Genomic DNA, 15,099 nt, shown 5'->3' with positions numbered 1-15,099 from the left:
CCTTAAGTAGTAGGAGGCTGAAGGAGATGTCCATGCTAACTATAAGAGGGAAGGGGACAATTGTGACATGCTTGCATTGGGTCCCAGTTGCTGGTGTTATCCAGAAACAGTTGCTCCCAGCAAGGTAAGATTGGCCTGCTCAGCTTATGAGGTTGCATGTTCCTAAAGGGATGTGCATGGATGGGCAGAAGGTTCTGGTGTGTAGGCTGGAGAAAGTTAGCTTCTAGAATCCCTCTATTCTAGCTTGCTGTTGTCAGACTAGAACTGTTTCTGTTTTGGGGCAGACAGTCTCCTGTCTGAAGGGTGAACTTGTGATTCAGGACTCTCTTACCCCATCCAGGAAATCTGACATATGCCACATCTGGCATAAGATTTGACCTGACAAAGGCTCTACCTGTCTCTCTGCTGCTGTTCCAGGAGATGCAGTGAGTCTGTTTGGACTTGGCTGATTGTGTGGTGCTGACCACTAGTGTATACTTGTCATCTGCAGACTCTACCCATTATACTCAGGCAAAAGGCCAAGATAGTCCAAAAATATGCTGTCTTGGAGGGGAGCTTTCCTAGCCTAGTTATCTGCACCTTATGTTCATTATCCAGGATGTTCAAATTGAAATTAAAGTGATACATTAACTCTCCAAACATGTCATCTCCAAGCGTGTTTTACCCTCAGACTCGTATGTGCTGTGTTATAGCTCGACCAGTCCGTTTTAGAAGCACTTCCCCCTGATCTCCGGGAACAAGTAGAGCAAGTTTGTGCTGCTCAGCAAGGAGAGCCACATGGTGACAGAAAGAAAGAACCAGTAAATGGCTGTAATACGGGAATTTTGCCACAACCAGTTGGGACAGTTTTGTTACAAATACCAGAACCTCAAGAATCTAACAGTGACACCGGAATTAATGTAATAGCCCTTCCAGCATTTTCACAGGTAAGGTCAATTTAGGCACCTTCTACCGTAGTTTAAATATTCTCACCCATCCTACTGCAGCTCAGGGCATGTCCCATTTCCTTTTTGCCTTTGCACCCTAAACTCTCGGTAGCTGACACCATGTCCACTGGGGGAGGAGGGTCGGCCCTTCTCCACATCATCTGCAGGACGCTGACAGAGCCGCCTCTCCTGAAGCAGCACAGTGTGGCACCAGAGGGCGGGAAGAGGGAGGCTGTGCCTTGTGGGTGCTTAAAGCCTCTACCCGGAAAGAAAGGTTCTCCTGTTTCACTGGCAGGAGATCACTGGGCCACACTGGGGTAAGAGGGTGGAGGTGTATAATCATACACTACGGACACGGACACAAGCTGAGTTTGATGTTTAAAAAAACATTACATAGGAGCCCGTTTTCTTGTCTTGTGCTTCTCATTTTCTACTAGTGCTTCTTGCCGTGGTTGTTCTGTAGTGGGTTTTTTTTTAAGTCAATTCATAGTCAAAATTTTATTCCTATTCTCACCCTAAAACCTTGAGAATTTAATGAGCTTTGATATTGAGGACCTATTAAGAATTCATACAGATTAGAAAAGTATGATTTGAAAACAATCAGTTTTGTGGAAAGTATAAACCAGCTGCCATATAGGATCAGCTCAGGTTTGAGTTTGAACCTTCTCTTTTCCGCTAGTTGGATCCTGAGGTGTTTGCTGCCCTTCCTGCTGAGCTTCAGAAGGAGCTGAGAACAGCATACGATCAAAGACAAAGGCAGGGAGAGAACACTCACCAGCAGCCAGCCAGCACGTCTGGTAAGCCTTGGAAGTGACATGTAACAAAAATGAAGATGAGAGAAATGAAATCGTTGTATATTATTATTGTAGTAGATAATGGCCAAAGTCTAAGCTGTCAGTCACGTTGAGAGCTCTTCATATTGGAGAGTAGAACAAGTATACAGTACCAGTAAGTTTGTCATCATCCTAGTTGGATTTGTATCTCTAGCTTCTTGACTTAAAAACACCATTCTTAAAAAAAAAAATGTCTGGGGGCCAGCCCGGTGGCATAGGGGTTAAGTGTGCGCGCTACGCTGCGGCGGCCCGGGGTTCGCAGGTTTGGGTCCCGGGCATGGACCTACGCACAGCTTGTCAGGCCATGCTGTGGCGGCGTCCTGTATAAAGTAGAGGAAGATGGGCACAGATGTTAGCCCAGGGCCAGTCTTCCTCAGCAAAAAAGAGGAGGATTGGCAGCGGATGTTAGCTCAGGGCTAATGTCCCTCACCAAAAAAAAAAGTCTGAATAAGATACTACCAGAAGGGCCGGCCCCATGGCTTAGCGGTTAAGTGCATGCGCTCCACTACTGGCGGCCCGGGTTCGGATCCCAGGTGCGCACCGTCGTACTGCTTCTCTGGCCATGCTGAGGCCGCGTCCCACGTACATCAACTAGAAGGATGTGCAGCTATGACATACAACTATCTACTGGGGCTTGGGGGGGAAAAAAATAAATAAATAAAATCTTTAAAAAAAAAAAAAAAAAAAAAAAGATACTACCAGAAATCTTTTGAATACTTGTCAAGCCTGTCCTTTGAGACTGATACATCAAAGGATGTAGGTTTAAAACACAAAATCTGAAGGTTTTTGAACGTGTCACAAACACTACATTTACTGTAAAAACAGAATAGCGCCTGCTGAACTAGTGTGTTTCACCTGTTGAGTTTTCATTTGATCCTTAGGAGCACCCAGCATAGATAAGCGGTGTTCCGAAGGTCAGATTAGTAAGTGGCCGAGCAGAGAGGCTAGGAATTGTGGAGCCTGCGCTTGCAGCAGTTTTCAGTAACTGCCCCCACAGTCTTGGCGAGGGGCCTGTGCACGTGTGGAAGAGGGTGTGCACGTGCTCAGGGTTGTATCGGGGAGACGGGAAGAGAACCTGTGGTACTAGCCAGACATACTTTATTGAGAATCTTATATCCATATTGTTTTAGTGCTAAAGAATCCGTTACTTCAGCTAAAACCAGCAGCAGTGAAAGAAAAGAAAAGAAGCAAGAAAAAAAAGCCCATCAGTTCCCCCAGAAAGATGCAGAGTCCTCTGAAAAACAAGCTGCTTCACAGTCCTGCAGAAGCGCCGCCCGGGGCCTGCGGGCGCCCCCAGAAGCTCATTGACGGGTGTTTAGAATATGAAGGCCCTGCTTCTGACAAACCTCTGGTAATATTTTCTTATATTTCTTAAACTTTGACCTTTTATCAGATCTTAATGTACTTGATATTATGTAAATACAGCACTTTTTATCATTTGTTTTCTTGACAGGGAGAACGCGCTGCTTCCACTTCAGGTGTGCCAGGCCTTCCTGATTTGCAGCCTGACCCCTCTGGCTGTGTTAGGCCCCCAGCACCCAACTTAGCGGGAGCTGTGGAATTCAGTGACGTGAAGACCTTGCTCAAAGAATGGATAACTACCATTTCAGGTTGGCTTGGCTGGTGTTGAGATTGCTGAAGGCTGAAATGTAACAGTCCTATGATTTCAGAACATCAACGGACTCCACTATATAGATGCAACTCATTTTCCTAAATCGAATAAGTTTAAACAAGCTACTCCCTAACCTCTTAAACTCTGGTGCTGGCTTTGAAAAGTTCCTTACCATAGACTGTTCGTTTGATAGCTACAGGCAGTGGTATAGTTGTAGAAATGCAGTTTTCCTTTATCCCTGCAGAGCACCGCCTTTCTCCTTCAAAAAGATAGTTTGGTCCTCATTTGAGGTTTTTCTCCTCTCTAGATCCAATGGAAGAAGACATTCTGCAAGTTGTGAAATACTGTACTGATCTAATAGAGGAAAAAGATTTGGAAAAACTGGACCTAGTTATAAAATACATGAAAAGGTAACTATTCAGTACTTTAGTTGTTTATCAAAAGGAAAAAATTGGCATGTCACAATGACTAATTGAGGGAGGCGAGGGGCTGAGCAAGTGTTACACTTTCTGACCATCAGTTGTGTTCCCTTTTTTATTAACCCTAGAGAGTAAAGTTATGTCCTTTATTTTGAAACCCAGAGAAAGAAATGCCATAATATTGACTGGGTAGTAAATAAGATCAAAATGAGATTGTTCCCCTCAGGGGTTATATAGTTTAAAACCATAGTAAGTACTTTTGAGTGTTTTTTTTTTGCTAAAATTGGTTCTTAGGTAAAAATGTTAAAACCCTCAAACCCTAAAGATATGTTAAACTAATCCTTGAAGAAGAAATCCGTCTTTCCTGATGTTTGTTCTTTCCCTGCCTTTAGGTTGATGCAGCAGTCGGTGGAATCGGTTTGGAACATGGCATTTGACTTTATTCTTGACAACGTTCAGGTGGTTTTACAACAGACTTATGGAAGCACACTAAAAGTGACATAAATATTCCTGGGGAGCCTGGTGCGTGCCACTAGCTGTGCCATAAGTGCTTGTGAGGTATTTGCAAAGTGCATGATAGTAATGCTCTGAGTTTTTATAATTTTAAGTTTCTTTTTAAACAAGTGTTTTGTACATTTCTTTTCAATAAGTGCCAAATTTGTCAGTATTGCATGTAAATAATTGTGTTAATTCTTTTACTGTAGTATAGATTCTATTTACAAAATGTTTGTTTATAAAGTTTTATGGATTTTTACAGTGAAGTGTTTACAGTTGTTTAATAAAGAACTGTATGTATATTTTGTACAGGCTCCTTTTTGTGAATCCTTTAGGAAGCAAATCCTGAACTGTTTATTATCCTTAAAGGCTGACAAACCTCAAGCCAGACTCGTACAGGTTCCATGCTAAGCTGTGAAATTCCTGAGGTCCCAGACTGGGATTCTACTTGTTCCAAGCAAGGGCAAAGCTTCTGAACGATTGTAGCATCCCTGTCCCCAAGCATGAACACAGGAGCATGTTAGGAAAGTCTTCTTTACTTCTTCCAAGCAGAGGAATTTACATTATTTTGAATTAGAACACACACACACAATTGAGTTTTTTCCTGGGAAAATTATGTCCCACAGATGGTTCGGAGGTGGTGGTGTCTTTGCCTCTACTGGCCTTTGAGAAACTTCAATAATGAAGAATGGTACATTCAAATGTATATAAAGTATTTTTCTATGCTATATGTTATACCATGACACTTTAAAAATATAGATTATAATTAATTCTATGCCCGTGAATACTTGGGAACATTTTCTTCCAACACCCCATATTGACTTCATTCAACACTGTGCTATAAATAGGTAGTCAGATATTCGAGATCTGTTATAAAATCTCACGCTAAGAGATGTCTTACATTGGGGAAAGAAGTATATACTCACGTGGACCCACATTCTTCAGGAAAACCATAAAACTAGCTGCAATCAGATTACTAATACAAATAAATCATTATGATGTCTCTGCAACAACTTAGAAAGAAGCACTAAGCCCAAAGAGTTATTCTATTCCCTACTGATTGTCTCCTCAGAACATGTGTGCATAACAGAATTTTTCTAGGATAAAACAGACCAAGATTGATGTATAAAAATTCCTAATGTTAACATGTGCTAGTATACAAGATATGATAGTTAACAAAACAGTTCTTGTCCCTAAAAGAACGAGCTGAACTGAGGATGATGACTCATGAGAGGGAAGCTACGCTAACATGGAAGCCTAACAGAGCTTACTCGTCAATGTCTGTTTTCTTTATTGGTAGTTCAGAATTGTGCTGATTACAGTGGACTCGCATGACTATACAAGCAGTAAAGAGCAGCCAGCTATGCTTTACACCATGGTTTCACACAAAGCAGATAAAGAAGTATCAGAATGCCTAATTTTCTATTTTAAAAAATTTCTAAGGGCTTATGGCAGAAGAATGCTGGAAAGAATCACTGTGGGAAGGATATGCATAAATAAAGAAGTATTTCTTACATCAAAAAAGTCCCAAGAATCACAAAATCTGCAGAAGCTTGGTTAATCAAATACTGCAGTACTGATTTAATCAGTATAAAATCGAAAGAGCTTTAGATCTGTAATAAAAATCCAAATTTAGGGAAGGGCAAACTTTAAAACAGCAGCCAGTAGAGGAGGGTTGGGCAAGTGAACAGGCACGTTGGAACCGTGGGGACGTGTAATCGACCACTGTCAAACCAGTGTAAGTTTCTTGGTTTCTCATGGAAAACATTTTATACACCTATTTTTTTCCTTCCATACTTAAGTTCATCAGTGTTCAGATACATCCATTCCATTTTTTGTCTTGTTTTTCTTGGTGATATTACAACATAATATTGCATTTTCTCCAATCCCTGTCCCATGTGGAAAAATTAGATGATTTCAAATACTTTCTTCAGCTCCACAATAAGCTGCCAGTCACTCTTCTGCATTTCATCTCTGAACCAGTCTTTGAGGGCATCGATGGACTGCCGGCTGATCTGCAATTTCCAAGGCATAAACAGGTAAACAAAAGAATGTAACAAACAAGTGCCAAAGAAAAGCATGTGGCCCCATAGTCTGTCACCAGATGGTGCTCATCACAAAGAAAGCTTAGGCGGAAATAACAAAGGCAGTGCTTAGTGCTTGCCTGCCTTTTAGGGGAGCAGAATCCCAGCACCACATCTGTTAGGTGAGTCAGGCAGAAGGGGATCTAGGAGTCCTGGTGGGCACTCTCTGTTAGGAGGCACTTTCCTCAGCAAAGACAAGGCCATACTACAGATCAAAGCCTAATGAAGAATCCAGTCCCATCAGATTCTAAAAGTTCAAACTTCAGCCCTCAGAGCTACCAAGTAAAGGTAATGAGAGAAAAGGTGACCTCCCCCCTTTCTTAAAATAGGCCACTTGCACTGAGATACTTGCCTTACTGACAATAATGTCTGTAGCTTCAAAATGTCTTCCGTACATTTTGGGAGATTCACCAGGGATAGGTTCTATTTTGACACAGACTTCTTGTCCTTTTTTTGCAACATCCACTTGTTTGTGGTTTATTTCAATACTTGTTACTATTCCAATGTCAACAAACTGTAAAATAAGAACAGAAAGGACACAATAAAGCCGAGGAGTCATGCCAGTCACAGGCATCATGACTGGACAGCTGAAAAAACTCCAGCAAAGGCTCCAGTTGAAAAGCCTTGGCTCTGTGACCCTCCTTCATCACCTCCGTGTCCACAGTGTGACTTTCTCACTGGTAAACCAGGGACGACAATGCCCCACCCCTTCTGCCCTTCACAAGATGCTGTGAGGACAGAGGGACAGATCATTCATGTGCTTTGGGAAACCCGCAAAGTGCTCTGTTAATCCAATGTAGTTTTCTATTTCTGCTTTACCCATTCATATGACAGGTGCCATATTAAGAGGGAACAGCGGGCACAAGAATTCTGAATCAGGAATGAGCCAGGAGTGGTCGGTGTGGTGAACAAGGGGGTGAGGAGCAAGAGGCTGGAGTCAGAGGCAGCCAGGGACACCTCATGCGGGGCCTCGTAGGCCACAGTAAGAACTTGGCATTTCATTCTGAGGATGAGTTGTGAGCCACCTCATCTCACTTACAGTTTTGGGGGAAAAACCCCACTCTGCTGCCTGCCTTATGAAGAGATACAGGGGAGTAAGAGTGAAAACAGTTTGGTTTGGCAAAAGCCATACAGGAAATAATTACTGAACATGTCCTAACTCAGCCTACTGTTGAAACGGTACAGAAGCAATGACTCCTAAGTGCCATTTCCCGCTAAAGGGACCAGGTGTGGGGCAGGAAAAGTACTAGGTGAGCCTGGAGCATCTTGCTACACCAGAAACGCAGAAAATGTTCCAAGTGCTATGTGGCGAGGACATAGTAGCTAGCTTGAATGGGGTCCTCCTGACCAAACTGGATAATTTGTATCAAAAATATTGGTAATGTGGGCTGGCCTGGTAGTGTAGTGTTTTAAGTTTGCGTGCCCTGCTTTGGCAGCCTGGGGTCGCAGGTTCAGATCCCGAGCACAGAGCTACATGCCGCTTATCAAGCCATGCTGTGGCAGTGTCCCATATAAAGTGGAGGAAGATGGGCACGGTTGTTAGCCCAGGGCCTGTCTTCCTCAGCAAAAAGAGGAAGATTGGCAACGGATCTTAGCTCAGGGCTAGTCTTCCTCACCAAAAAAAAAAAAAAATTGGTAATGGATTATAACAAAATGTTTTTGAAAACTAATCAAGTGTATACGATACTTAAAAGGTCAGGGGAGGAAGGTTCATTACAGAGTGTGGGGCAAAAAAATCACAATTTCACAACCATTTATGTAATTGACTTAGGCAAGGCTTGCCAATGGTTACTAAAGCTATTAGGATAAAGGCTGTTGAGAAACAGGATATTCACAGGGACTCGGAAATACCCCAGAGATTACTTAGTAATAACAAAGGGGGAAAGATTTGTCTCTAATGGAGATGCTGAGCCAACAGCACCTTCTCCAATAGTAACATTAGCATCGCCAACAGTGAGACAACCTGTGTGTGTGCACGAGGCAGTGCTTATGCACATAGTATCCTTTCCAATAATTTTAACTTGTACCTAGTCATGAGGAAACAATCAGACAAATCTATGTTGAGAGATAATCTGCGAAACAAGTGGTCTGGACTCCTCAAAAAGAATGGGTGGACTGTTCCTGATTGAGACTAAAACACATAATAACCAAATGCAATGCACCTTGAAGGGATCCTGGACCAGGCCAGCAGGTGGAATTATTAAAGACATTTTTGGAACAATTGGTAAAATGTGAATGAGGACTGTAAACTACAAAATATTATAGAATTAATGTTAATTTGCCTTAGTTATGATGCTAATCTAGAGGAAAGGAAGATGGGTGTTCATTATTCTATTCTTGAAACTTTTCCCTAGGCTTGAAACTTCAAAATTTTTTTACAAAGCAGCAATAATTCAAAGTACCTTGCAACTTTCACTAACTGAAGCACCGACATCAGCTGCTAAGAATCAGTGCTGATTAAGGAAAACTGATATTTAGTGATATAGAGGTACAAATTACAAAAGGTGACAAGTTCTGCTTGGTTTAAGTTTGTTTGTCACCACCCTTAGACTCCCATTTCCTGCTTTAAGAGATGACACATTTTTTTTCTTTTTTGTGTGTGATTTGTTTTTTTTTTGGTGAGGAAGACTGGCCCTGAGCTAAAACATCTGTGCCCACCCACCTCCACTCTGTATGTGGGACCCCGCCATAGCATGGCTTGATGAGTAGTGTAGGTCTGCGCCCAGGATCCAAACCTGCAAACCCCAGGCTGCCGAAGCAGAGCGCACTGAACGTAACCACTGTGCGCCACCGCGCGGGTCCACAAGAGATGACATGTTTTCAAGTACAATTGTAACTTACGTTTTTGCTAGGGACGCACATGGGTGTCCCTTGTTTCACCTGACCTGCTTCCACAGTCACTCCCATCACTATTGGATCTCGAGAATTGAAAATATACTGAGGGAGGATTTTCATCTTGCAGGGAAATACTGCTATGTGCCTAAAAGGAAAAAAGAAAACCCGATAATTTTTAAGCTTACAAAATCCCTTAAATATTAAACATACAGGGGACAGTGAAGCTTCTTCCATCAGATAAAAGCAGCTTTCCTGAGCAGTCCCAGGAGAGCAGCAGCAGGACGCTGCAGCTGGCCCTCAGTGTGGCTGCCGCAGTCCACCGCTGCCTTCTCGTGCTTCATTCTCGCTCCACCCTCTCCGCCTCCCTCTTTCCATTGTGTTGCTCCCCTAAAGAAGCTGTGTCACAGAAGCACGTTGTGCCCAGACTAAAAGGCTGAGCCCTGCCCCTAAAGGCAGAGCTCAGAATCTCACAAGAACCTACGGTCATGTGTGTCCTGTGGCAGGTGCATAGCCTATTCTGGGGGCCACATAGGCATCAAATCATATCCTGCTTTTCTCCACCATGTTCCCAAATCAGTTGACCCATAAGGCCACTATTTCCCTGCTTATCAAGCATATGCTTAAAGTACTTTAATAGTTTCTAGCAGTCTTCTTAATCAAATTGAATTCTTTTCACTTCAGGTTTCATGATCTAAAGTGAGCATATCCCAATCTAAATCCAATATTTACCAGTCAGTTCTACTTCAAAAATGTACCCCAGATTGAGCCATCACTGCCCACGGTCACTCTGGTCTGAGCCACCATTATGTTCTGCCTTGACTATGGGAGCCTCCTTACAGGCTCTTCTCACCAACTCCCTGAAATCCTTCCCACAGCCTACAGTGTAGGTCCTACTCCACACGAGTCCTGCCAACTTCTTGGACCTCATGTCCTACCACTCCCTGAGGTTCACTGTGGCTGCCTCCACTTCTGAACCCAATCCTGCCTGCCAGTGCTGTCCTTCCGCCTGAAGACTCCCCACGTGTCTGGGTGGCTCACTTCATTCCCTTCAGATCCCTACTTGAATAAGAGACCAACAGAGATGAACCACTCCCCCAGCCACACTATCAATCACAGCTCTCCTCTGCTTATCTGGGCCCTGCCCTACTTTGTTTTGCTTTTTAGCACTTATCCCCACTTCTCATGTGTTCACTGCTTGTCTTGCCCCTGAGCTCCAGGAGGAGGGGACCTGCTCAGGGTCACTGCTGACTCCTCCAGCACCTGAGGCGGTGCCACCTACACTGGGCACTCCGTGAGGTCTGCTGGAGGAATGAGCTTCTCTCCCATGGAATGCCTTGCCTCGTTTGATTTCCTAATTTTCCACACTTTAATTTTGTCACTTCCATCCCATGCAATCCCAGATAAGAAACTCCAGCAAGATAAAGTTCCCAAACGTAGGAACTATTCACTCGGTAATGAGACCTAGGTCTGCCAAATTGAAAATTAAAAAATAGGCTACAGAGGATTTGTTCACGCACTGCTGGAATGTCTCAGGTGAGCAGAATTTGTGGTTTATAACGTACCACTTCAGGATGCAGTGTCTGGTAGATGAGCAAATGCCATGCTTCTGTTGTCTACACACCTTTCTGGTCTTTGGTAATTCTCAAATAATCAACTTCATTACCAAAGATCCAAAATAAGTAAAATCACGAACTTACTTAAATTCTTCTTGTTTCTGTTTCTTGTAGTCTTGTCTATATTTCGTAAAGGCATCAAATAAGTGATAAATAATTTCTGCACTAAAAATTCTAACTCCTAAACTGTCAGCCATTTCTTGTGCATCTCGTTCGATTCTCACATCAAAGGCCAAAATTACTGCATACCTAAAAGGTTAAAACATAAAACACATCAAAGATCATTCAATGAAAAACAGAGTATGTCATAAGGACAGTTTGAAGAAAATAGGTAGGTAAAATGAAAGCCTTCAGAGCAGAAGGGAATTTACTTACTGAGGATCATGTTCCAACATCACTGAAGCCTTCATAACATCTTTTTTATGGACTGGACCAATGTTAATTCCTGCATACTGTAAAAAGGGAGTTTCCGAGTTTACCTGCCTGTCAGGTAACACAAGCACAAACCAGTGACACTTGTGGGGTTGGGTGTGATTACTTACGGGCACTTCTGATGTTTTCAGAAATTCAAGCAGAGCTTCCAGAGATCCCAGTGTAGATGCCTGAACATAGACTCCTTTTTCTTCTAACTTGATAGCATTTAGTGTCTGTTTTAACTCATGGATCAATTCATCCTTGAAAAGAAATTAGATTCGACAAGGTTGTAAATACATCTCTATCATCAGCAGCCTAGAATTAAACTGTTTCTCTTTTTGATTAAGTATTCACCTGAAAATATGAAACCAAGGCTTAGAAAGAGCACAGCGGAACAGAGCCTGTGCTGGAATGGAGGAGGTGTTTTGGGGGCTATATCTGAGCTGCATCCCACTTCACCTCTGTCCGTAGATTCACGAATGTTGAAATATATGTAACCTCTGCTTTATTTGGCAAATAAGGTAGATGGGTGAGTGGAACGAAAAAATAAATAATCTTTTGAAAGTTAAAAGTACTACATAAAAGTAATGTGTTATGGTCTCTCAAACGCTTTGCTTGACTATCTTAATTAGAAATACCCTAATCTCAGCAGCCCTTTCCTCTGTCACTGCTCCGCTAGAGATGAGATTTTGACCTGAAATAGGTAAAACCACCTTATGTTGATGCCACTAAAAACACAGAAGTCTATGCCATACGTGGGAGTTGGGGAAGAGGGAAGCATGCTATTCTCACTGGCCCTAAGGTGGCTGATTCCCTGATGGCAGTGACCTGATGCTGCCTAAAGAATAATAGTGGTCCCAGCACACTAGATGAGCCGTGTGCCAGGAACAGTATCTTCTCTTTGGCAAGCGAATAAATACACTACAGCTCAAAGTGTGCTTCTGTGAAACTATGCTGGACTCGTGTGGGCCATCTGCTCCTACAAACGGGCAGAAAGGCTTTCAAATGACTCCTAGTACCTAATAAGATTTTCTTTAGTTCTGTCTACACACTGCAGTATCTAAAATAAAACATGAATAAACAACTTCCAGCTTATGATTCATTTTTTAAATAAAATGTATATTTTAGAATTCTAGTGTACATAAATATTATTTATGCCAATTCATATGGTAGTACAAACTGAAGTAATTTAAAAGCATCAACTATTTGCTAAAAGGCCACCAGAGAAGGCTTCACAAAGACAAAGGTACGCATTTCATTCAGCATTCCTAGCATGTGCCCCACTGACACAGGGCAGAACTCAGACAGCTTTGGAAGGAAAAAAAGTTAAAATAACTTACTTTAAGAACTGGGATTTCATCTTCTTTATAAGCCACCAAGAGGGGTAAACCAGCCAATGTTTTCTCCAGGTCTTTTCCAAGAATCTTTACCCCTTGAGCTGCTTCCACTTCTTTATGCTTTTCATACTGGTTCTGCAGAGATCAAAACATTTGTTACCAAATTTATCTGAAAAGTGATTAGCATAAGGAGATGATGTAAGAGGCAATTATTTTCATGACCTTGGGGTAGGGAAAGATTTCTTACACTAGACACAAAAAAAGCAATAAACACAAAAGACGGATACATTCTACATTAAAATTAAGTATTTCTGTTTCTCAAGATACCACAGAAAAAGTAAAAAAGTCACAGAGTAGGAGAAGATACTGCAGTATATATAAACCAATAACAGACTAGTGTCCTGACTGTATAAACAACTCCTATAAATCTGTAATAAAGACAGACAATGCCTGAGCACAATGGGCATTTCACAGAGGAGGAAATTTAAATGGCTAATCAAGATATAAAATGATGACCAGCCATATTTCAATCAGGCAAGTGTCAACTGAAATAGCAATGAGATACATACCCACCAGAATGGGAAAAATTTAAAAATCGGACAACAAAGAGCTGATGAAAATGTGAACTAATGAAAACTCTAAAATTCTGCTATTTAAAGTATAACTTGTTACACTCGCTGTGGACAACAGTGTGCCCTTATTTAGTAAAAGTGGAGCTAACCATAAGTACTAACTCAGCAATTAATTCCTAGGTACATACCCTGGAGAAACTTGCACAACTGCACCAGGAGATAATACAAGAATGTTTGTAGCAAGAGCGTTGTTAGTAATAAAAACTGGAGATAGCCTACTCTTTCCATCAACAGGAGAAGAGATAAATAAACCACGATACATTCATGCAATGGAAAACTAGACAACAATGAAAACAAACTATAGCTATAGGCAACAACACGGATAAATCTTAAAATTATTTTCTGAAAGAAGCCAGATACAAAGGAACACACTAAGAATAACTCCATTTATATGATGTCAATACATATTTTTTAGGGGTGCATTCTCGGGTATTAAAATTATTAAAAAGGAAAAAAAAAAAGAAGGACATTAGTTACTACCATAAACATGAAAAGCATGGTTAACTTTTAGAGCGACGGAGGGAGCTACGGTCAGGAAGAGGTACACCAAAGGCTTCCGGGCTGTCAGCAATGTTCTATTTCTTGACCTGGCCGTCTGCTTCCTAAATTTTTTCTTCCTAAAAGTTTGTTACACTTTTCTTCTATGTTTTGTGTACTTTTCTCTGTGAATGTTTTATTTCATGAAAAAAAGGTAATGAAAAACTAGTTAGCAATGAAGAACTAAAACAACGTACTTTAATTTTTATGAAAAGCTTAGTTGAGAAATAAGAACTTTCACACCTCTCCACTCTGAGTGATGGTTCCTCCCAGATGAAGACATCTAAAATAAAACGAGGAGTGGGGGTATGTGTTGTGTATTAAGCCAAACAGCTCTCACAGTGAGGAAGTGACCTCAGCAGAACTTCTAAACACTGTACACTCCCCATGTGTCAACGCTTACCTTCACTCGTAATTCCTTCATAGGAGGAGGTAACAGGAGGCCTCGAATCTGAGTTACAATGGGCCCTTCTACACCAGGAACAATAATTGTATCTCCTTCTTTCAAACGCCCATTGATCAATATTACATCTATAGTGGTGCCCATTCCTGGAAGAGCCTTAACCTAAGAGACATTATTGCAAAGGGAGTGAAATACATGCTATGATAACAACACTGTTGATTAAATCTAAAAGCAGTAACCATCCCCGCCCAAGAACTCTGTTTAAAAAAAAAAGGGGGGGCAATAAACGGAAAAGCTGACCATTACCTCCATCACCTGGGCTCTCAGCTCTTCACAGTGTGCAAGTCTCTTGCTCAACATGGTCTGAGTTAACTCAACAAGAAGGTAGATCAGACTTCCCATGCCATCACCAGTATGTGCAGAGGTAGGTACCAAGGACACAAAAGTGCGGGGATCTTTATTCTCATAAAACAAAGCTGCATTCAAACCCTAGAGACATAAAAAGCAAAATCACTCCCAAAGGCCAAGCCGTGAAAGGAGGTATCCAGAACAGGAACAACTAACTAGAAGCTAGACGAACAAATGGCTAATCATTCTGAAACTCCTCAAAAACACTAAAGAAAAGGGGCTGGCCCAGTGGTGTAGCAGTTAAGTTCGCATGCTCTGCTTCGGTGGCCCAGGGTTCGCCTGTTCGGATCCTGGGCTCGGACCTACGTACCACTCATCAAGCCATGCAGAGGCGGTGTCCCACACAGAGCAACTAGAAGGATATACAACTATGACATACAACTACCTACAGGGGCTTCGGGGAGAAAAAAGGAAAAAAGGAGGGAGATTGGCCCTGAGCTAATATCTGTTGCCAATCTTCCTCAAAACAAAACAAAACAAAACAAAACCACTCAGGAAAGATCATGCATATCCAGCAGGTATTAATTACATTATAGAAAAGTAGTTTCTTT

General features: G+C 41.9%; 2 protein-coding genes across 10 annotated transcripts in view; one reads left to right on the top strand and one right to left on the bottom strand.

Moving 5' to 3' along the window:
* REV1 (REV1 DNA directed polymerase) overlaps positions 1 to 4,594 on the top strand; it is a 94,368-nt gene extending 89,774 nt beyond the window's left edge. For all 8 annotated transcript variants that reach the window (XM_087426213.1, XM_014791663.2, XM_004435852.3 and 5 more), the window contains 6 exons: positions 693 to 926; positions 1,606 to 1,723; positions 2,890 to 3,110; positions 3,213 to 3,369; positions 3,679 to 3,781; positions 4,183 to 4,594. In XM_087426213.1, coding sequence (XP_087282339.1) covers positions 693 to 926; positions 1,606 to 1,723; positions 2,890 to 3,110; positions 3,213 to 3,369; positions 3,679 to 3,781; positions 4,183 to 4,294 — 945 coding nt within the window. In that variant the 3' untranslated portion in view covers positions 4,295 to 4,594. The remainder of the gene's footprint in view (positions 1 to 692; positions 927 to 1,605; positions 1,724 to 2,889; positions 3,111 to 3,212; positions 3,370 to 3,678; positions 3,782 to 4,182) is intronic.
* Positions 4,595 to 4,801: 207 nt separating this feature from the next.
* EIF5B (eukaryotic translation initiation factor 5B) overlaps positions 4,802 to 15,099 on the bottom strand; it is an 83,469-nt gene continuing 73,171 nt past the window's right edge. For both annotated transcript variants that reach the window (XM_004435851.3, XM_014791666.2), the window contains exons 16-24: positions 14,447 to 14,629; positions 14,141 to 14,302; positions 12,572 to 12,703; positions 11,360 to 11,491; positions 11,193 to 11,269; positions 10,902 to 11,066; positions 9,211 to 9,349; positions 6,722 to 6,883; positions 4,802 to 6,300 (exon numbers count right to left, since the gene is read on the bottom strand). In XM_004435851.3, coding sequence (XP_004435908.1) covers positions 6,193 to 6,300; positions 6,722 to 6,883; positions 9,211 to 9,349; positions 10,902 to 11,066; positions 11,193 to 11,269; positions 11,360 to 11,491; positions 12,572 to 12,703; positions 14,141 to 14,302; positions 14,447 to 14,629 — 1,260 coding nt within the window. In that variant the 3' untranslated portion in view covers positions 4,802 to 6,192. The remainder of the gene's footprint in view (positions 6,301 to 6,721; positions 6,884 to 9,210; positions 9,350 to 10,901; positions 11,067 to 11,192; positions 11,270 to 11,359; positions 11,492 to 12,571; positions 12,704 to 14,140; positions 14,303 to 14,446; positions 14,630 to 15,099) is intronic.

The sequence above is a fragment of the Ceratotherium simum genome, chromosome 40 (assembly GCF_057802395.1).
Source record: "Ceratotherium simum simum isolate JZ-2026a chromosome 40, ASM5780239v1, whole genome shotgun sequence".
Taxonomy (NCBI): Eukaryota; Metazoa; Chordata; class Mammalia; order Perissodactyla; family Rhinocerotidae; genus Ceratotherium; species Ceratotherium simum.
Note: the sequence above shows the minus strand (reverse complement) of the source record. Positions and strands in the feature narration are given on the sequence as shown.